This window comes from Solanum verrucosum, unplaced genomic scaffold, assembly GCF_900185275.1.
Source record: "Solanum verrucosum unplaced genomic scaffold, falcon-dt-bn FXZP01000129.1, whole genome shotgun sequence".
Taxonomy (NCBI): domain Eukaryota; kingdom Viridiplantae; phylum Streptophyta; class Magnoliopsida; order Solanales; family Solanaceae; genus Solanum; species Solanum verrucosum.
This window is the reverse complement of record NW_026020333.1, coordinates 204116-227189: the sequence shown is the minus strand read 5'-3', so window position 1 is coordinate 227189 and position 23074 is coordinate 204116. Positions and strand designations below refer to the sequence as shown.

Genomic DNA, 23074 nt, shown 5'->3' with positions numbered 1-23074 from the left:
TTGCAAAGATCCAATCTGTTAAACAAGATGACAACTCTGGACTTTATTATTGATAATAGAGCACTAAACAGAGGAAGAGGTTGCATTAAAGGCAACTACTCTCTTGGAGTATGAAGAGCTACACAAGAACGAAGAGACTGCAAGGAGGCAAAGATCTAGAATTTTGTGGCTAAAAGAAGATGACAACAACACTAAGTTCTTCCACAATTCAGCTAATGCACATAAAAGAAGTAATTGTATTGACCAACTGGAAATAGACAAAGTAACAAAGGAGATCATACAGTTCTATAAGAAGTACACAGAAACAGAGAGATGGAGACCAGTAGGAAACATGATAAACTGTCCTACAATCTCAGAAGCATAAAAAGTACAATTGCAAGCCAAATTTGAGGAGGAGGTGCTCAGCTGCCTCAAAAAGTTCTATAGATAAATCCCCTGGACCTGATGGATGCACAATGGGCTTCTTCGTCAAATGTTGGGAAGTTCTAAAACATGACATTATGAATTACTTCCACAACTTCTATGAACATGAGATATTTGAAAAGAGCTTCAATGCAACATATATTGCACTGATTCCCAAAAAGGAAGGGGCAAAGGAGTTAAAAGATTTTAGACCAATTAGCTTGATAGGCAGTTTCTACAAGTTTTTGTCTAAAGTGTTGACTGAAAGGATCAAAGGGGTGATGGATAAACTGGTAGACTCCCAACAAATGGCTTTCATTCAAGGCAGACAAATTATGGGCTAATGAAGCAGTAGACTCAAGACTATCACAAAAGATGCCTGGAATCCTATGCAAATTGGATATAGTGTTGTTAAAACTGAAATAGCAAGATGAATTGAATCAGAAGAATAATCTTTATTGAACTTCAAGCTGATTAAATAAGTAGAGGAGCAATACAACTGAAACAGAACATTGTTTTTTGGATCAAATCCGGTGACAATTCTCCACTCATGTCCTTCCAGAGCTGGGTAAGTCATCTTCAAGGGCATCTCCCCGATCCATTCTTCCCAGCGCCCCTCAATCAAATCCATAACTGTTGTTGCTTGTGCAGGAGTAACTAGAGAACTTCAAATTGCAATAAAAAAGTAGTCAACTAAGAAAGACCGGAAGTCCATGCGAGCCGGGCTGATATTAACCAAAACGATACCCTCCTCAAAAGGGCCTGAAATCAAAGACCCAGTCAGGGATAGAGTTGAGAATGACATTAAAATTGAACATGGACCGCTAAAAGACTGCTAATATGCCTAGAAAATAGGAACAACTATAACTAGCTATTAGGATAATGACTAAAAGAAAACTAATCTCCTAACAATTAGCTGAAGTCTCTACCCCATTCCAAATAGATCCTGAGACACGTAACCACATCTCCTCCTAAATTAGGAGCTGCAAACTCCCAACTTTCTCTAAGATATTCGAATCTGCTAACATGAAATGACTTTGTAAAAATGTCCGCCACTTGATTCTCTGATTTGCAATAGAGTAAACCACTTCACCGTTTTATAAACTTCCCTCAAGAAATAAAACTTGATGTTCAAGTGCTTGGTCCTTCCATGAAACACGGGATCTTTGGATATGGCTATGGCAGCTTGATTATCCACAAGGATCTCAGTGCTTTTTTCTTGCTCCAACTGCAAACTGATCAAAATTTTCCTAACCCATAGTGCTTGATTAACAGTGGCTGCTGCGATGAATTCTGCTTCAACTGGTGATTGTGCTCCTATTTCCTGTCTCTTTGAGCACCATGAGAAACACCCTGATCCAAAAGTGAAACAATAACCAGACGTGCTTTTCATATCACCAGTTGACCCCCCCCAATCACTATCAAAATTCCACGGAGTTTGAAATTCTGACTTTTGCTAAATCTGATGCCATAGGTTAGAGTTCCTTTAAAATACCTAACCACTCTTTTGACAGCCATCAAGTGCAACTCACTTGCACAACTTAAAAACCTGGATAAAACACTCACAGGAAACAAGATGTCACGCCTTGTTGTTGTGAGATACATCAAACATCCAATTAAGCTTCAATATACTCCTTCATCAACTAGTTCAACTCCATCATCCTTTTGCAGCTTTTCTTTTTGATTAATTGGAGTACTCACACTTTATCATTCTTCCATTCTAAATCTTTTTAAAATCTCTTTCATATATTTCTTTTGACAAACAAAGACTTCATTTTGAGTTTGCTTGATCTCCATTCCCAGAAAATAAGTCAGCTTGTATATGGTGGACCATCTGGAATGAAAGAAATGCTAGGTGTTTCGAAGACAGGAGTAGAACAGTGCAGAAAATTAAAACAGATTGTATTTTGGTTGTGTTTTTGGTGTACAAAGAACTCTCCTATAGATGCAGAAAATATCCTCAAGTGTTAGAGTCATGCTAGGATTAGGAGTTCTTTATTATATTGCTATGTTTTGACTTGCTGTAAAGGTGTTTAGCACTACCTAAGTGCTGAGTTATAATACAAATGTTACTTGTTCAAAAAAAATAAAAATAGATGTTTCGGCCTTAAACTGGAGGACTCCTGTCTTGTAGGCTTGTGATACTATGAAGATCAGGTTTTTGTATCTTTCCAAGCGTTATAACTTTGCTCTCTATAAATATGTTTTTATTGCCATTGCAATGACCAAGAGAGACTATCTGTGATCGACCTTGACTTATTCTCATTCTTGTGTCAGATGGTAGAATAATGGAAATAAGGCTATTGACTTGAGGTTTTTGTGGTATTGTGACACTTTATTATTGCAGGGTTGTTAGCCAGGTTGATTACCCTTCATTGGTTGATTTAAGGGGGCTTCTTCTGGACTTGGTTGCCCAACTCCTCGGTGCCTTATCAAGGATCAGGTAAGTGAATGGTACTCCTACCTTTATAGTCCAATATTTTCAAACTCACTCACTTGATCCCAACTTGAATGGAATTTATTTTAACAAGGATAAATAACAAGTTTCATGAGAGTTGTATGTGAGCGGTAAAACCTGACCCTATACACATCATACAGTTTGTGTACTTCACAAATGATTTTGATCAGTGAGAATGTCAAGTTCAGCCACGTGTTTCATTAATGTGAGGTGTTAACGTTTCCCCTTTCTCTGTCACCAGATTTAGTTCAGTGACAGAGCGCTTCTTCATGGAACTCAACACACGGCGGATAGATACTAGTGTTTCTAGAAGTGAAACACTAAGTATTATAAATGGAATGCGCTACTTGAAGCTTGGGGTATGCGGTATTTTATTTGACTGAATTAATTTGCATTGAGGTACTATAAAGATAAAGATATTTCCAGGTAAAGACAGAGGGTGGACTGAATGCTTCAGCTTCCTTTGTGGCTAAAGCTAACCCACTTAATCGTGCTCCACATAAACGAAAAAGCGAACTTCATCATGCCTTATGCAATATGCTATCAAACATCTTAGCGCCTCTTGCAGATAGTGGAAAAGGTCAATGGCCTCCTTCATTCATAGATCCTGCCCTAACTTTATGGTACGAAGCTGTGGCACGAATAAGGGTTCAGCTCATGCATTGGATGGACAAGCAAAGCAAACATATTGCTGTAAGCATCTTAAAAAGTACAATTAGATTTTTGAGAACTTCCACCTGTCTTACTCTGGTGTTTTTCCATCTAAGATGAAAAATAGATGAGGTGAATAGCAGATCAAATTAACCTATAGAAAAGTCTCAAAATATTTTAGCTGGACTGCTTTAATGTTTCCTGACTTCTTAACCAAGTTGTCTCTTTCTCATTCTGTTGTCCACAGTGCATGCTGTTTTCTTACACTTTTGTTTCTGGACAATGTTTTCTGGTTGCTTTTTTCTCATTCTGTTTACTCTAATTTGTATATGTTTTGCAACCCAGGTTGGCTATCCTTTAGTTACACTTCTCCTGTGTCTTGGTGATCCGCATTTTTTCCTCAGTAACTTTGGTCCTCATATGGAGCAACTCTATAAGCATTTGAGGGTAAGCTTTGGGAACAAAGTAAAAAGTTACTGTAGTTGCTTCTCACTTTCTCTTTTGCATCAACTGAGTCATGTATCTACTTATGCAGTTGCTATGGGTAAGATCATTGAAAGAATAATATAACATTGGTCTTTCTGTAGGACAAGAGCCACCGATTCATGGCTTTAGACTGTTTACACCGCGTCTTAAGATTTTACCTGAGTGTTCATGGTGATTCCCAGCCTCCAAATCGTGTATGGGATTACCTAGACAGTGTGTCGTCACAACTCCTTACAGTTCTCCGAAAAGGCATGCTTACCCAAGATGTGCAACATGATAAACTAGTAGAATTCTGTGTGACCATTGCTGAACACAACATTGATTTTGCTATGAACCATACAATCTTGGAATTGCTGAAGCCAGATAGTCCGAGTGAAGCCAAAGTTATTGGTCTTCGTGCTTTGCTTGCCATTGTCATGTCTCCTACCAGCCAGCATGTTGGATTGGAAATTCTTCATGGTAAATATAGTGCCCTTAGTTTCTTGATATTCTTTTGTTCATTGTTTTGGCCTTGTTATTCTGGAGTCATCATTTTGTTATGACCAAAATTGACAGCTCGTGGTATTGGCCACTACATCCCAAAAGTGAAGGCTGCAATTGAGTCAGTTTTGAGATCTTGTCACAAGAACTACAGCCAGGCTCTTCTTACTTCCTCAAGGACCACCATTGGTAATCATCTTAAATACGTAGCTCATGTTCTTGAACCTTTATATGAGCTTGCGTATGTATGGTTGAGTTGCATACTTGATTTTGCCAATTTCTCAGAATTCAATCTAAGAACTTTGAAAATATTTTGGTTTATTTACAATCTTTTTGAGATGCTTTTCTCACTGCTCAGAAGACATTGTTTGTTGGTCAGCTATTATTCTCACAATAGACCTATAGAGACATACATCTTTGAGGCCGCATACATTACTTAAGTTGGTCATGCCTCGTTGAATTCTTTGCTTTCTCTGTCTGTTCATGTATTGATATATGCCATTTGAACTATGAATCACTGAACTCTGAAGTATATGTGGATTTTCGCAACTAAAATACACCAAACATTGCCTATGTAATCCTCACACAGGTAGAACTCTGATTTGGGCTGTTCTCAATATGATTTTGGGACTCAGATGTCTTGTGGGTAATGCAAATACGAGAAATATACTTTTGGTTGAATACATGTTCCTTTGTTTCTCTGTGATGTGAATGATAACATATTGTGACTGATGTACTTGAGACAAGATATAACCAAGCTCCCTTCCCCGTGGCTTTGTTCTGAAGCCTTGCTGCCTCCTACTGGCTATGCCTTACGACTTCCTCTCCTTTCAAACAAGTAGGCAGGTCCTGGATTTGTTAACCTGGTTTCCAGGTCTTCCTCGTATAACAATTCTCACCAAATATATTTATCAATTAAAAAAATCAATGATGAGCAAAGATATGATTTCTTATTTATTTTTGTCTTATACCGATTCTAACCAAAGAGAGTTACCACAAAAGGGTAATGCTGGAGAAAATAGATGATTTCTTATTTAGGTTGTCCACAGAACAATATGAGGTTCATAGGAGAATACAACAACTAGAGTGAGGTGTTAGCTCCGAGACATTGTGCATATTTTATTTTTTTACTTAAAAAATAGAACACACAAATTTAAAATATGAAAAGACATTTTAAATATATTCCGATAAAAAATGTTGAAAAATATTCTGAGCTCAAAAGCAATATGTCCAGCAATTTTGTTAAACATACATTCTAAATAAAGACATACTAAGTCACCAAATTTAGAAAATAAATTAAAGATTATTTTCAGTCAAATACTAAAAAATAATCAAGAGTGAAGTGTTTATGGGTGCACAAATTGGACATTATAAGGTGCAGAGCATTGAAAATGGGTTATTACAGTTTGACAACTCAAGACATAAGATATTCACTAGACAAATATCTCACCTTTCAAGGGATTAGTATAATGTGACTTGAGCCCCAAGGGTTGCCTTGAAGTGTTTTAGAGCCCACCTCACTTTGCTTAAATTTGCAATCCTTACAACATTCAGCGGTTTTTTTTTTTGTTTGGAGAGAAGTCATGTGTTGGATTGTAATGTAGCAATAAACATTACACAAACCAAATCAACGTTTATGATTTGGATCTTATCTTTGGATCTCTTCTTTCGAATTGCCTCTAGCTTGTCTCAAAGGGAATTTTGTGCCAAGTTGGTGTAATATAAATGCTTTTGTGCCACAGATGCTGTAATAAAGGAAAAGTCTCAGGGTTATCTATTCCGCTCAGTTCTGAAGTGTATACCGTATCTGATTGAAGAAGTTGGCCGAAGTGATAAAATAACCGGGATAATACCTCAACATGGTATCAGTATTGATCCAGGTGTGCGTGAGGAAGCTGTACAGGTACTCAATCGCATTGTAAGATACCTTCCGCATCGTCGATTTGCAGTTATGAGAGGGATGGCAAACTTTATTATGTGTCTTCCAGATGAGTTCCCTCTTCTCATTCAAACGTCTCTGAAGCGCCTTTTGGAACTTATGTGTTTCTGGAGAGCTTGCCTAACTGACGATAGGGTGGAGTATGATGTTTCAGATGCAAAGCGTGTTCAGAGAACTGAGGGATTCAAGAAGTCTTCTTTCCATCACTCCCAAACAATTGAATTTCATGCTTCGGAGATAGATGCAGTTGGTCTTATATTCCTTAGTTCTGTGGATAGTCAGATTCGACACACAGCACTGGAGTTACTGCGTTGTGTCCGTGCCTTGCGAAACGATATTAGGGAACTTTCATTGCACGATCGATCAGATCATATCTTGAGAAATGAAGCTGAACCCATATTTATAATTGATGTTTTAGAAGAGAATGGGGTATGTAACATCTCTTTCCTTTGTAGTGCATTCTGAGCATTCAAGTACCTCTGTTATTTCTGATTAAGAAATTCAGGTATTTATCTGGTAAGGAGCTATTTGTTTTTGCAGGATGATATAGTTCAGACCTGTTACTGGGATTCAGGGCGTCCATTTGATCTGAGGCGAGAGTCTGATCCTGTACCCCCTGATGTTACTCTCCAATCTATACTATTTGATAGCCCCGATAAGCACAGATGGGCTCGTTGTCTTAGTGAGCTTGTGAAGTATGCTGCTGAGCTGTGTCCAAGTTCTGTTCAGGATGCAAAGTAAGCCATTTGTGTATGGACATCTAAGACGTGAAAGTTGTGCCTTTAAGCATCATTTATCTTTTATAAGCAATTTTTTGGGTATACTTGGGAAAGTCTAAACAATTCTGTTGTAGAATGATTTGTGTGTAATGGTTTGGTCCAACTATAATACTGCTGATAGAAGAAAAAAGATTCATGTTAAAAAAATTTCTTTACTTGTCCTTAGAATCATGAATTAGAGTCTCTTCTCTGCAAGAAAAAATCTATGCATGCAATTTGACATGGAATACACGTCTGCTATTTTTTGGGATGAGATGAACATTGTATTTATTTGGTGTTTTACCTTGATACATTCCTTCGACTGTGCCATTTTGTTCTTTATCAGAGAGAACAAATATTTCATGTTCAATTTCCTGTTCATTGATGCAGCTCCTGTTTTTCAAAATTTCAAATTCAAGCAATTTATGCAGATGGCTAAATGTTCCACTTTGTTTGCTACCTGCAGACTGGAAGTTATTCAGCGGCTTGCTCATATCACTCCTTCTGATTTGGGCGGAAAGGCTTATCAATCACAGGACACAGATAATAAGCTAGATCAGTGGCTGATGTATGGAATGTTTGCATGCTCATGTCCACCTGATAGTAATGAAGGTGGTGGTTCAGCAGCTACAAAAGAACTTTTTCACCTAATCTTCCCATCCTTAAAGTCTTGTTCTGAACCAAATATAGTAAGTAGTGGCTACATAAAAGCTTTCAGGTGGTAATAAGGTTGTTAGGCTCTGTATGTGTTTATTTCTCGATGTAAATGTTAACGCATAGGATAATATATTAACAATCTAATCTTAAATGACTGATGGTATTAAAATTTTTGATTGTTGAAGACTTGCGATTGAGATCAGTGTAATGAAGTTGGTGTCGTTTCTCTTTATTCTTGTATTTCATGAGTATTTGAGAATCCTTTGACTGAATTTTGGTCTTCAAACTTCCTGTAGCCTCTATCTAGGACAAACATATTATGCCTTTGGAACTTGAAAGAATGTTAAAGCACCAGAGTTTATTTGTAAGAATTGGAAAATACACTAAATAAACACTGGGCTGATATCAAGTTACAATTTATGTTTTTCAGTTTGATAAATAATCCTTGAACTGTTCCCTGTGATGACACTGGTTATTATCAGGAGATCCTCTATATACTGTCATATGTGTAGATATTGAAAAAGCTGTTCAAAGTTTTGTGTCTCTGAAATATTTTTCTGAGAATAAGAGCCCAGGAATATGGGTGATGGTTTGTGTATTAGTATTTCATGATGCTGAGAGAAGTAGGAGAGAATCAGAACTTCTCATTGTATGTTATCAATGTGTCAAATAATTTGTTCTTTTTGCTTGTTTTAGCATGCAGCTACCATGGCTCTTGGCCACGCCCATCTTGAAATATGTGAAGTCATGTTTAATGAGCTTGCGTCTTTCATCGACGAGGTCTCTCTGGAGACAGAAGGGAAACCAAAATGGAAGGTACTTCTTTTGATACTTCCCCATCATTGTTCTCCTGTTGTCTCATCTTCCCTATGATTTGATGTCAGTAATTGAGTGCTTGATTCATCCTTTCCTTTTCTTCCTTCTTTGGATACATGGGAGTGTCATGAGTTTCTATCTACTTCATGGCATAGATTTCCGCTAACAGTATGAACATGGACCTTCTTAGTCCACTTGGAAAACTGAAGGCTTGGATTGGAAGCCTTTTTCTTCCTTTCCTAAATGACATGTTTAGGTGAACCCTTGGAGGTTAAAACCAGAGAGTGCAGCCACCAACTTGATGCAAAGTTGTAGTAATGAAACTTGTTATGAAGGGATAACATCAAGAGTTTTCATACTAATCAAGTTAAATCGACTGACATCCATGTGCTTAGCATCTCCTTTATAACAAATGCCCAGGTTTGGAGAAATACATTTCTTGCATGCTAAGGGCATCTCCAACCCTATTCTCTATTTTACTCTCCAAATATAGAGTTTTCTATTTTTTCAGACAATCAACTCCAATCCAATTCTCTATTTTACTCTCTAAAAAAAAATCTTTTTTCTCTTTCCTCAATATTATATTATTATTTCTATTTCAATTTTATTTTCCTATTTCAAATAATCACCCTATAATCTATATAATCTTCATGTAATATAAAATTTTATTCTTATCAAATATTTCATTTAATAAAAAAATATTTTATTCTAAATTTCTAAATAACATAAATTGCAACAAATATTATATATAATACATATAAATGAACAATTCATCCAAATGAAATCATTGATGAAATACAATTACATAATAAATATTGCATCATTGAAAAAGTTATTTTAAATTTTAATATTCAACTTTCAAGATTATTACGTTTCTCCCATAAATTCTCTATTAATGCATTACGGAGTTCAAAATGAGTAACTTTTTGTCCTTATTTTATTTATGTGTAGCTAAAAATTGTTTTAATTAACAATTTCATTTGTATCCAATTATTTTGTATACTACCCCCTCCGTTCCTATTTATATGTCACCATTTTTTATTTTACGTGCATTAAGAAATTAAGTAAGTTTACTATTTTACCTGTATTTAATTTTTCTTGAAGTCAACTTTTCAATCAATGAATATGAATTAATTTATTTTGATTAATTAATTTGACCAATGAACATGAATTATTTACTTAGTTTTTCTATATTGGTCAAATGTATATTTTCAAGGCTAATAAATCACAAGGGTAAAGTAGGAAAAATATTGTAATTTATGCATTGATTTTATGAAATGACAAGTATTATGGACCAACTATTTATAGTAAGGATGACATATAAAAAGGAACAGAGAGAGTAATTACTTCCCCTATTCCATTTTGAACTATTGCAATCAAGTATTTTCAGGCTCATTAAAAAGTGCAGTTTAATAATTTATCACTTTAACATAAAAATGAATTGTTGGAATTATCATGTAAACTTTGTGCATTCTTTATAGTAAAAAGTAATTATAATTTTAAATCACATATTTAAAGTGACAAAAAATTTAAAAAAATCAAATTAGAAAAATTGTCAATTCGGGATGGAAGTAGTGTACTTATCAATAATATGTTTTTAGATATTATATTACTTAGAAAATAATTTCAAATATTAGACACTTAATTAATAGTCTTATATAATATAAATGATTTTAAATTACATATTTAAAGTCCTATTTTTTTTTTAAAAAAAAAATAAAAAAAATTATTAATTCAGGTGGAAATTGTAACTTGTCAATTATATATTTTTAGATGTTATATTCCATTAGAAAGTAATGGCAAATAATAAAGACTTAATTAATGATATCAAAGAAATAATATTAAAATAATAAAAAAGTAAAATAGAGAGGTGAATAGTAGTTCTCCAAATTTGGAGAACTTGTCACGACCCAGGGGTACCCCCTAAGATGTAACATGGCGTATAGAACCTCGAAGGACTCCATACAAGCCACTTAGTTCTCATAACATAAGAATTAGAACAATAAGAGTAAAACAATAGTCCAAGTCCAAACATTTTTATAAAAGAAAAGCGAAAGTCTAAAACTCATGTCTCTTCATAGCCATCTAATACAATAGAATGAAATTGGGCCTAGCCCATACATCATGTTCAAAAGAGAAAATACATGAAAAGATAGTGAATCAATAAAACTCCATCCTCGAAGCATGAGGACTCACCAAAGCTCGGGAAAAATATCCAAGAATCAACACTAGCCACGAAACTCGGAAACCTGACTGCCAGACCCTACATTTGGGAAAAATGTAGGCAAGAGTATGCGTTAGTACAAAACAATGTACCAAGTATGATAGTGATGCATAAAAGTATTTAAAACATGCAAAAAGGGACATTTCATTTCATGGCATGGAATAGACCAAGTAAAATAATTATATAAGAAGTTTAGAAACATAGATCATAACATTCCTGGTCAATGCAAGCTAATTCATCTTTAAACCTTTGAACACATATGAGATACTCCTTGAGTAACCTTAGTTCACTTTCAATCTTGTTATGGGAAAATTAGCCTTAACCGACATAGAGACCATGTGAGCTATAACATGATTCCCCGGTGTCTCCCACACCGAAAAGGGTTGTTCTACTTGCCTAAGGTAGAACCATGAACTTCTAGCTTAAGTGGATCCACCAGCTAATCATCCTATGGGGGCACATAGTTTATGGGATAAGGAGATTATTACTAGAAACCCGGCCTCTACTAACGGGAAAACTTCCATCTCAAGAGATTGTTTCTAGAAACCCGACGTCTACTAACGGGAGAGCTTCCATCTCATAACAATATTCACTCGGTGCTAAGCATAATTCCCACGGAATAGTCATTTCTTACTTATTCTCATTATCCATGGAAAGGTGTCCTTGGACAACCAATCCAAGTTAGTTTCATTAGGATAGTTCTTACTCTCTGATTCAATTAGGTGAGAATAGCCTTTCAACCTAAGAATCCTTATTATGTGAGAAAACCTTTCGCATCATGCTAGATTGTGTTTATGAGAATGTCCTTTCAACAATACAACAACATCATCATTGGCACTTTACTCTCAAAGCACCCTTAAACATTTACGTAGATTTCTTAAGATCATGCATGAACTCATACTTTGTCATTTCAAGGTTCAAAGCTTGCTTTTAATCACCAAATCTAGAATTCAATGATTAGATAGGGATTATATCATAAATTCATGTAATTCTCTCACTTCATGCATTAATTCATAAAACTCCTCTTTCATAATCAACAACCCACCTCATATGATCACAATTTGGAAAACATGGGGGTTTACATGGGTTCATAGGGGAAAACATCCTAAAACCATAGTAAATCATCAATTCATGCTTAGAAGATTATAATGCAATCATTCAAATCAATAATCATAAGAACCCATGGTAATTGAAGAAAACCCTAGCTAATTGGGGAATTCTACCTTTTGAAATAGAGGAATTTGGGAACTCCATGGATGAAAACTATCATACCTCAAGTCCAATTGCTTATCTTCAATGGAGGAATTGAGACCTTAGCTTGAAACCCTAGGTGAATCCTTCTTCGTCTTCTTCTTCAAGTTCTAGAGAGAATTATTTGAGAGGAGATTTTGATCTTCTTTTGGGATTTTGGAAGAATGAAGTAAATGGGTCTAATTTGGGGGTAAAAAGACTTATATAGGTGGGTCCTAAGTATAGGCAAAACGACGTAGTATAGAAATTAATTAATTAGGAAAAGACCCAACTAATCCTGAAAAATAACTGCCAGCAGTGAACCACGAGACACCACTGACGGACCGTGGTCAGGACGACGGACCAACCTGCACGGCCGTCGATGGTGATCAGAAACTTGGTTTTTGGGGGTTCGAACCACGGACCGTGGTCTGACCAACGGTCCGTTGGTCAGGTCGTGGTTCTGGACCCTCAGACCCTTCTTAGGCAGGCCAACCACGGACCACACCTACGGTCCGTGGCCCACTCCACGGGCCGTGTGGTTTGGTACCTGCAACATCTGGAAAGCTGCTATTTTGGCCTTTTTGAATACGGGGTGTTACAGAACTACTATTCACCTCTATATAAATGGAGTATATAGAGTAATATAGGGGGTTGGAGTGGGCATTCTCTATTTTACTCTCCAAATATAGAGAATGGAGAGTAAAATAGAGATGGGTTGGAGATGGTCTAATAGCAGAAGATGATATTACTGATGATGTTCTCTAACCAATTCTGTTATATCACAAAATCTTGATGTGTTCATTAATCTTGATGTGTTCATTAATCTTGATTATGTCCTTAATAATTGATGTTAAGCAAAAATACAATCTGACACTAAATTGACGTCTCTTAAATTGATGCATCTATATATTTGCACAAAAATTTCCAACTTTCTGCCAAACAGATTCTGGCATGGAACTCTCTGTATTTACAACAGTCTTTCAAGATTCTGTCCTGAACTTTTTATGAGCCTGATTGGGCATGTAGTTATAGGTATTCATATTCACTTTACCTATGTTGTATGCATATATGTCCTGTCAGATTCTTAAGTAGATATATAATGTTATTGTTGCAGAGCCAAAGGTCCCGTCGAGAAGAACTTCGTATCCACATTGCGAATATATACCGCACAGTTGCTGAGAATATCTGGCCTGGAATGCTTAGTAGGAAACCAGTTTTCCGCCTTCATTATTTAAAGTTCATTGAAGATACAACCAGACAGATATATACAGCATCTGCTGAGAGTTTTCAAGATATGCAACCCCTCCGTTATGCACTTGCTTCTGTATTGAGATCCTTGGCTCCTGAATTAGTTGATTCTAGATCTGAGAAATTTGATATTAGAACTAGGAGGCGACTCTTTGATCTTTTGCTCACCTGGAGTGATGATGCTAGCAATACTTGGAATCAGGATGGTGTTAATGACTATCGCCGTGAAGTAGAGCGATACAAGTCTGCTCAGCACTCTCGATCAAAGGACTCCATGGACAAACTATCATTTGATAAAGAACTGAGTGAACAGGTAGAGGCAATCCAGTGGGCTTCCTCAAATGCAATGGCTTCACTATTGTATGGACCCTGCTTTGATGACAATGCAAGAAAGATGAGCGGGCGTGTAATATCTTGGATTAATAGCCTATTCATTGAGCCTGCACCAAGGGCTCCGTTTGGTTATTCACCTGCTGATCCAAGAACTCCATCTTATTCAAGATTCACTGGTGAAAGTGGCAGAGGAACAACTGGTCGTGATAGGCACAGAGGAAGTCATCTTCGAGTTTCACTGGCAAAATTAGCTTTAAGAAATCTTCTTATAACAAATTTGGACCTCTTTCCTGCTTGCATTGATCAGGTCAGCCCTTTTCTTTCCTTTTACACGTAGGACTTCCCTGTGCATGTAACTCATTCATTTATTATCTACTACACTTGTTTTCTTAAGATACTAATATGATTGTGAGAAATATAGGAAAAGAATATTATTGAATTGTTGTTATAATAATTACATAGAGAACCCTATTTATAGACACTATATAATACAATTCCTTACCAAATAGGAGACTATAAACTATTCCTAGTTTGTGTAGGATTGTGTTTTCCTATTCTATTCTAACACTCCCCCTCAAGCTGGTGCATACAAATTATATGTACCTAGCTTGTTACAAATGTAATTAATACGAGGACCGGTAAGAGACTTGGTGAAGATATCTGCAAGTTGATCATTTGACTTCACAAATTTGGTAACAATATCTCCTAAGAGTATCTTTTCTCTTACAAAGTGACAATCAATCTCAATGTGCTTAGTCCTCTCATGAAACACTGGATTTGATGCGATATGAAGGGCCGCTTGATTATCACACACAAGTTCCATATGACCGGTTTCTCCAAACTTCAGTTCTCCAAGCAACTGTTTGATCCAAACTAGCTCACAAGTTGCTACAGCCATTGCTCGATATTCTGCTTCTGCACTGGATCGAGCAACCACACTTTGTTTCTTACTCTTCCATGAAACCAAATTACCTCCAACTAAGACACAATATCCGGATGTAGAACGTCTATCAAAGGGTGATCCTGCCCAATCAGCGTCTGTATATCCGGTGATATGCTCATGGCCTTGATCCTCGAAGAGTAGTCCTTTACCAGGAGCTGACTTTATATATCGCAGAATACGAACAACTGCATCCCAATGACTATCACAAGGAGAAGTCATAAACTGACTTACAACACTCACAGGAAAAGAGATGTCCGGTCTAGTCACAGTGAGGTAATTCAACTTTCCAACCAACCGTCTATACCTTTCAGGATTACTAAGTTGCTCCCCCTGTCCTGGAAGGAGTTTAACATTCGGATCCATAGGAGTGTCAATGGGTTTACATCCCATCATTCCTGTCTCCTCAAGAATGTCTAAAGCATACTTGCGTTGAGAAATAACAATACCTGATCTAGACTGAGCAACCTCAATACCAAGAAAATACTTCAATCTGCCAAGGTCTTTAGTTTGGAAATGCTGAAAGAGATACTGCTTCAAATTAGCGATACCAACTTGATCATTGCCGGTGATAACGATATCATCAACGTAAACAACCAAATAAATACACAGATTTGGTGCTGAATGCCGATAAAACACAGAGTGATCAGCGCCACTACGAGTCATGCCAAACTTCTGAATTACTGTGCTGAACTTTCCAAACCAAGCTCGAGGAGACTGTTTTAGACCATATAGTGACCGACGCAATCGACATACAAGGCTTCTAGACTCCCCCTGAGCAACAAAACCAGGTGGTTGCTCCATATAGACTTCTTCCTCAAGATCACCATGCAGAAAAGCATTCTTAATGTCCAACTGATGAAGAGGCCAATGACGAACGGCCGCCATAGATAGAAAAAGACGGACTGATGCTATTTTGGCCACAGGAGCGAAAGTGTCACTATAATCTAGCCCAAATATCTGAGTATACCCTTTAGCAACAAGGCGAGCCTTAAGCCGATCGACTTGACCATCTGGACCAATTTTGACCGCATAAACCCAACGACAACCAACAGTAGACTTACCAGTAGGAAGGGAAACAAGCTCCCAAGTACCACTCGAATGTAAAGCAGACATCTCATCAATCATAGCCTGCCTCCATCCAGAATGGGAAAGTGCTTCTCCTGTAGTCTTAGGGATGGAAATAGAGGACAAAGATGATACAAAGGCATAATGGGGTGAAGATAAACGATGATAACTCAAGAAAGTATAATGGGGATTAGTATTTCGAGTAGATCGTATACCTTTTTGAAGTGCAATCGATTGGCTAGCAGGGGGCAAGGCCACAGTAGGAGCAGGGTCCGGCGCATGACATGAATCATTTGAGACTATTGCTGGACGAGGACGTCGATGATAAGTTAGGAGTGGTGGCACTATAACTGGAGATGGAGAAGATACCGTAGGTCCCTCAAAAGTCGGTACAGGTAAGACCTGAGGTATGGGTAAGACCTCAGAGATATCAAGATGATCAGAAGATGTGTAGTAAGGTTGAGATTCAAAGAATGTTACATCGGCAGACATAAAATATCGGCGGAGATCATGTGAATAGCAACGATACCCTTTTTGAACTCGAGAGTAACCAAGAAAGACACATTTAAGAGCACGAGGGGCTAATTTATCTTTTCCTGGGGCTAAGTTATGAACAAAGCATGTGCTCCCAAATACACGAGGAGGGATAGAATAGAGATGTGACTGTGGATATAGTATGGAATGTGGAACCTGATTCGAAATAGAAGATGAGGGCATTCTATTAATTAAATAGCAAGATGAAAGGACTGCATCACCCCAAAAACGCAACGGAACATGGGATTCAATGAGGAGAGTGCGAGCAGTCTCAATGAGATGCCTATTCTTTCTTTCCGCTACACCATTTTGTTGAGGAGTGTATGGACAAGATGTTTGGTGAATAATTCCATGGTGAGACATAAACTCCTGAAACTGGGATGATAAGTATTCTAAGGCATTATCACTACGAAAAGTACGAATAGAAACACCAAACTGATTTTTTATTTCAGCAAAGAAACTTTTGAATATAGAAAATAACTCAGAACGATCTTTCATTAAGAAAACCCAAGTACATCTCGAATAATCATCAATGAAACTAACAAAATAACGAAATCCTAAGGTGGAACTGACTCTACTAGGACCCCAAACATCAGAATGAACTAATGAAAAAATAGACTCTAAACGACCCTCAGTACCACGTGAAAATGTGGCACGAGTGTGTTTCCCAAGTTGACACGACTCACAATCTAATTTGGACAAACTAGATAAACTAGGCACCATCTGTTGCAGTTTAGATAGACTCGGATGTCCCAAACGTTTGTGAATGAGGTCCGGAGGATCTGTAACAGAGCATGCTGTGAAGGAATTTGAAGAGGTAAGATAGTAAAGACCTTGTGATTCATGTCCTGTGCCAATCGTCTGTCCCGTACTGCGGTCCTGCATGAGAAAAAAATCATCAAAAAAGGTTATGCCACAATGTAGGGCACGTGTCAAACGACTAACAGATGCTAGATTAAAGGGGGAACCAGGGACATAAAGAACAGAGTCTAGAGTGACAGAAGATAAGGGTGTGGCTTTTCCAACCCCTTTTGGTTTTGTTTGTATCCCATTGGCCAAAGTAATAGCAGGAAGAGATTGTGAATAAACAATATCTGACAGAAGTGATTTGTTACCAGAAACATGATCAGAAGCGCCCGAGTCCATGACCCATGATCCATGAGTATTAGACTGTGAAACACAAGCAAAAGAATTACCCGCAACAACATCATGTTGAACAACCGAAGCTGCTTGTGGAGACTTTTGCTTACTTGCTCGTTATTGAAGGAACTCATCATATTCTGATTGAGCAATATGAGCATTATGGGATGGTCGATCAGGCGGAGCAACAAATGCTTCTTGTGAAGATGTATGCTTACTTGCACGATTACGAAGGAACTCATTATATTCCTTTAGAGTAGCAGGATCATAACTGGGTGGTGGACCATGCAAATTATGACATATGTCACGAGTGTGTCCAGACTTATGACAATAACTACACTTGGATCGAGGTTTTCCAAGACGACCTCCTCCTCGTCGATTCTCCATAGATTGATATACTCGTTTTTCTATAGTTTGAGATGCGAGAGCAGAGGAATCAAAGGTCGGTGATGAAACTACTTTGTGGCTGGGAGGCGCAGCAATACGAAGTAGACGAGAGAATAATTCATCAACTGTAGGAATTGTAGGACTAGCTAAAATCTGATCACGCACTGAATCATGGTCAGTAGAGAGTCCAGCAAGTGTAAGAACTAGAAACAACGTCTGTCTGTGTTCTTGTTGTTTGTCCACATTTTTAGTGATTGGCATCAACGTGTCAAATTCCTCCATGACTGATTGTACCTGACCCAAGTAAGTAGACATATCGGATTCTTGTTTCTTTAAGCTAGTCATTCTAGATATCACATCATAGAATCGAGATATATCATTAGTATATAAAGCACGAGCCTTTTCCCAAACTGAATAACATGTTTGGGATGAGCGAAACAAGGGCATCAACTTGGAATCGATAGATCGCCATAGGAGACTACATAATTGAGCATCAACCTTCTCCCATTGTGCTTTGACGTTATTATCCGTCTCACTAGCCTTTGCCTTTTCATCTACCACACAAGTATTGTTGGTTAAGTGATCATGAACGCCTTGCCCCTTGCACCATAACTCAACCGAGGAAGCCCAAGCTAAATAGTTTGAGCTTCCCATTAATGGTTCTGAAGTGATCATAGCACTTGAACTACCTATATTCTTGGAGCCAAAAATATCAATCCCTAAAGACATATTATGAATTTAGAGAGAGGAAAAAAAAATAAAAAAAAAAAATAAAAAAAATAAAATAAGGCTGGTCCTGGTCAGAATCTGAAAAAAAAAAAGGTGCAGTCGCCGGAAATAGGTCTGACTGCCCGAAACTGGTCGGAATAAGAAAATAAATATACAGTCTGCCTCGGAATGGAGAGGCAACCGCAATGGAAAAAAAAATTGGTCGAAAAACTGGCCGGAACAGGTCTCACGCGCCGGCGCGTGGATCTGTCAACTCGCCGGAGAAATTCTTCCGGCGGCGCGTGACGGCGCGTGTAGCACTGGTTTCCGGCGGGGATGATTGGGGTTTGCTCGCTGGGAAGTTCCTCAACTAGTGGTGGTGTTAGTTTTTTGAAAAACAGTGACGGAAAATATTAAATACCTGGACAGCCACTAGGTTACCGGAAAAAAAAAAAAAAAAAAAAAAAAAAAAAAACTGTGTGATTTTTTTTTCTCTCACAATTGCTCTGATACCATGTGAGAAATATAGGAAAAGAATATTATTGAATTGTTGTTATAATAATTACATAGAGAACCCTATTTATAGACACTATATAATACAATTCCTTACCAAATAGGAGACTATAAACTATTCCTAGTTTGTGTAGGATTGTGTTTTCCTATTCTATTCTAACAATGATTTATGTTCAAATTGCACTTGTGTAATCAGATTAACCATCTTAAATGTGATTGTTAATGTGTGACTTATTTAAAATACATGTGCCCACAGACATACATGCATAATGGTGCTATGAGGTACGCCCTTTTGATTAATTATTTCCTGTACGGTTTTTGTTGGGGTAGTTGCATTGCATCTGTTTCCATGGTATGTTTTCAGTCACATTTTTTTAGCATTTTCCTTGTTGCATTTACTGCTAGCTATTTGATATACAAATTAGGTTGATATATTCATCTAACTTATTTTCTGTTGTTACATGCAACAAGTTATATTTAACCTTTTCTCCCCTTGGTAGATTTTTGGTGTTCATGTTGTTATACCTCTGAAGATCCTAAGTTTGTATTTGGTACAGTGCTACTACTCAGATGCTGCAATCGCAGATGGCTACTTCAGTGTGCTAGCAGAAGTTTATATGCGTCAAGAGATACCAAAATGTGAAATTCAGAGACTCTTAAGCCTGATCCTCTACAAGGTGGTAGATCCTTCTAGACAAATTCGTGATGATGCCCTTCAGATGCTTGAGACGCTTTCTGTCCGTGAATGGGCTGAGGATGGCATGGAGGGTTCAGGTAGCTACAGAGCTGCTGTTGTAGGGAATCTTCCCGATTCATATCAGCAGTTCCAGTACAAACTCTCTTGTAAACTTGCTAAAGATCACCCTGAACTTAGTCAGTGGCTTTGTGAAGAAATCATGCAGAGGCAGCTTGACGCAGTTGATATAATTGCACAGCATCAAGTCTTGACGTGCATGGCTCCATGGATTGAGAATCTCAATTTCTGGAGACTCAAGGACTCGGGTTGGAGTGACAGACTATTGAAAAGCCTTTATTACGTGACATGGCGGCATGGTGATCAATTTCCTGATGAAATTGAGAAGCTTTGGAGTACAATTGCCAGCAAACCTAGGAACATAAGTCCGGTTTTAGATTTTTTGATTGCAAAAGGTATTGAAGATTGCGATTCAAATGCATCAGCAGAAATAAGTGGTGCATTTGCTACATACTTCTCTGTTGCTAAAAGGGTCAGTTTATATTTAGCTCGTATATGCCCCCAACGTACTATTGATCACTTGGTTTATCAACTTGCTCAGCGCATGCTTGATAGCATCGAACCTCTGAGGCCCAGTGCAAACCAAGGTGAGGGAAATGGAAACACCGTGTTAGAATTTTCTCAAGGGCATTCTGTGGTTCAAGTTGCATCCGTTGTAGATAGTCAACCTCACATGTCACCTTTATTAGTTCGTGGGTCTCTTGATGGTCCACTGAGGAACACAAGTGGGAGCTTGAGCTGGAGAACAGCCACTGTTGGAGGGAGAAGTGCCTCAGGCCCATTGACTCCTATGCCTCCTGAGTTGAATATTGTCCCTGGAACTGCTGGTAGGTCTGGCCAACTTCTTCCATCATTGGTGAACATGTCAGGGCCATTAATGGGGGTACGGAGTTCAACTGGAAGTATGCGAAGTCGTCATCGCTCTCGAGACAGTGGAGACTACTTCATTGACACTCCAAATTCGGGGGAAGATGGGTTGCATTCTGGGTCTGTAATGCACGGGATTAATGCAAAAGAACTTCAATCAGCATTGCAAGGACATCAGCAGCACTCTCTCTCTCATGCAGACATAGCATTGATTCTACTCGCTGAAATTGCTTATGAGAACGATGAGGACTTCCGGGAGCATTTACCTTTGCTCTTTCATGTCACTTTTGTATCTATGGATAGTTCAGAGGATATTGTCTTGGAGCATTGTCAGCATCTGCTTGTAAATCTATTGTATTCACTTGCAGGGCGTCATTTGGAGTTATATGATGTTGAAAATAGTGATGGAGAGAACAAGCAGCAAGTAGTGAGCCTCATAAAGTATGTTCAATCTAAGCGAGGTAGCATGATGTGGGAGGATGAGGACCCCACGGTAGTGAGAACAGAGCTACCAAGTGCAGCACTCTTGTCTGCTTTGGTACAGAGTATGGTGGATGCTATCTTCTTTCAAGGAGATCTCCGAGAAACTTGGGGAGCAGAGGCACTTAAATGGGCCATGGAGTGCACATCTAGACACTTGGCCTGCCGTTCCCACCAGATTTACCGTTCACTAAGGCCTTGTGTAACAAATGATGCATGTGTATCCCTGCTACGTTGTCTTCACAGGTGCTTGGGAAATCCTATACCAGCTGTTTTAGGTTTTGTTATGGAGATCTTGTTAACATTACAGGTGATGGTGGAGAATATGGAACCAGAAAAGGTTATACTCTATCCCCAGCTTTTCTGGGGTTGTGTTGCCATGATGCATACTGATTTTGTTCATGTGTACTGTCAAGTGCTGGAGCTCTTTCGTCGGGTTATTGACCGTTTATCGTTCCGAGATCGAACAACAGAGAACGTGCTTCTTTCAAGTATGCCTCGAGATGAGCTTGATTCAAGTATTTCTGACAGTTCTGAATTTCAACGTCTGGAATCACGGAATGCTTCTGATTCAAATGCAAAGTTCCCAGTCTTTGAGGGAGTACAGCCATTGGTTCTTAAAGGCCTTATGTGCACTGTCAGTCATGGTGCTTCTGTTGAGCTTCTATCAAGGATTACAGTGCCTTCATGTGATTCCATCTTCGGTGACGCAGAAACACGGTTATTGATGCACATCACTGGCTTGCTTCCCTGGCTCTGCTTACAGCTCAGCCAGGATGTATTTATGGGTTTTATGTCACCACTACAGCAACAACATCAAAAGGCTTGCTCTGTTGCTGCCAATATAGCCGTCTGGTGTCAATCAAAATCAATGGATGAACTGGCTACTGTTTTTGTGGCTTACTCCCGTGGTGAGATCAAACGAATAGAGAACCTTCTAGCTTGTGTTTCACCATTACTATGCCATGAATGGTTCCCCAAGCACTCAACTCTGGCATTTGGGCACCTCCTACGGCTTCTTGAGAAAGGGCCAGTGGAATATCAGCGTGTTATCCTTCTTATGCTGAAGGCATTGCTTCAGCATACTCCTATGGATGCTGCTCAGAGTCCACAATTGTATGCAATTGTATCTCAGTTGGTGGAAAGCCCCATGTGTTGGGAGGCACTTAGTGTGCTGGAAGCCCTCTTACACAGCTGTAGCTCTTTACCCGGATCACATCCCAATGATCCGGGGCAATTAGATTATGGACTCATTGGCACCGAAGAGAAGCTCCTTGCATCTCAAACATCACTTAAGGCTCGAAGTGGACCATTGCAGTTTGCAATGGGCCTCGGATATGGACCAGGTTCGACACCAGTGGCACAATCTAATGCATCTGAATCTGGTTTGTCAGCAAGAGAATTAGCATTACAAAACACACGGTTGATGCTAGGGAGGGTGCTTGATAGTTGCCCACTTGGGAGACGGAGAGATTATAGAAGATTAGTCCCTTTTGTTACAATTACAGGGAACCTGTAAGCATCTCATTTACGCGCTACTTTTGACTGAGAAAAATGTGATATCTGTGAGTTTTGTTTTGTAAATAGGTGCACTCATCTAATTATGTATACGGGTTAGTTTTAGTTTTGGTCTATTTCTTTACATTTTTGGAGGTCTGTAGATTTGTATGTTGTCATCACATTATGAAAGGGATGACACTGAATGCTTGACCACTATGATGTTATTGGCTTATTTGACCTGTCGGAATATTTCATTTAGACGCTCAAACTAAGTTTTGTTATAATTGAACACCTCAACTCCTAATAAAGTGTTATAACTATTGCTCTTTCAGTTCAAATTTGATTTTCCCCCCTATGTATTCTCATTGATCTATTAGGTAGTTAAGTTAATAACATAAATTTGCCTTGAAACTCATGATATTTTCTACATGAGGTTGATAATGTTTATACCTTGCATAAAGCAGTTCTGAGTTGATTATGATATGCTCGTTGAGACCG

General features: G+C 38.2%; 1 protein-coding gene across 2 annotated transcripts in view; it reads left to right on the top strand.

The window, feature by feature from the left end:
- Nucleotides 1–22697, top strand: part of LOC125836832 (uncharacterized) — a 42361-nt gene extending 19664 nt beyond the window's left edge. For both annotated transcript variants that reach the window (XM_049515991.1, XM_049515990.1), the window contains 12 exons: nucleotides 2750–2845; nucleotides 3102–3219; nucleotides 3287–3553; nucleotides 3857–3958; nucleotides 4099–4456; nucleotides 4553–4666; nucleotides 6220–6845; nucleotides 6957–7153; nucleotides 7641–7863; nucleotides 8528–8647; nucleotides 13219–13992; nucleotides 19533–22697. In XM_049515991.1, coding sequence (XP_049371948.1) covers nucleotides 2750–2845; nucleotides 3102–3219; nucleotides 3287–3553; nucleotides 3857–3958; nucleotides 4099–4456; nucleotides 4553–4666; nucleotides 6220–6845; nucleotides 6957–7153; nucleotides 7641–7863; nucleotides 8528–8647; nucleotides 13219–13992; nucleotides 19533–22595 — 6058 coding nt within the window. In that variant the 3' untranslated portion in view covers nucleotides 22596–22697. The remainder of the gene's footprint in view (nucleotides 1–2749; nucleotides 2846–3101; nucleotides 3220–3286; nucleotides 3554–3856; nucleotides 3959–4098; nucleotides 4457–4552; nucleotides 4667–6219; nucleotides 6846–6956; nucleotides 7154–7640; nucleotides 7864–8527; nucleotides 8648–13218; nucleotides 13993–19532) is intronic.
- Nucleotides 22698–23074: the final 377 nt, after the last annotated feature.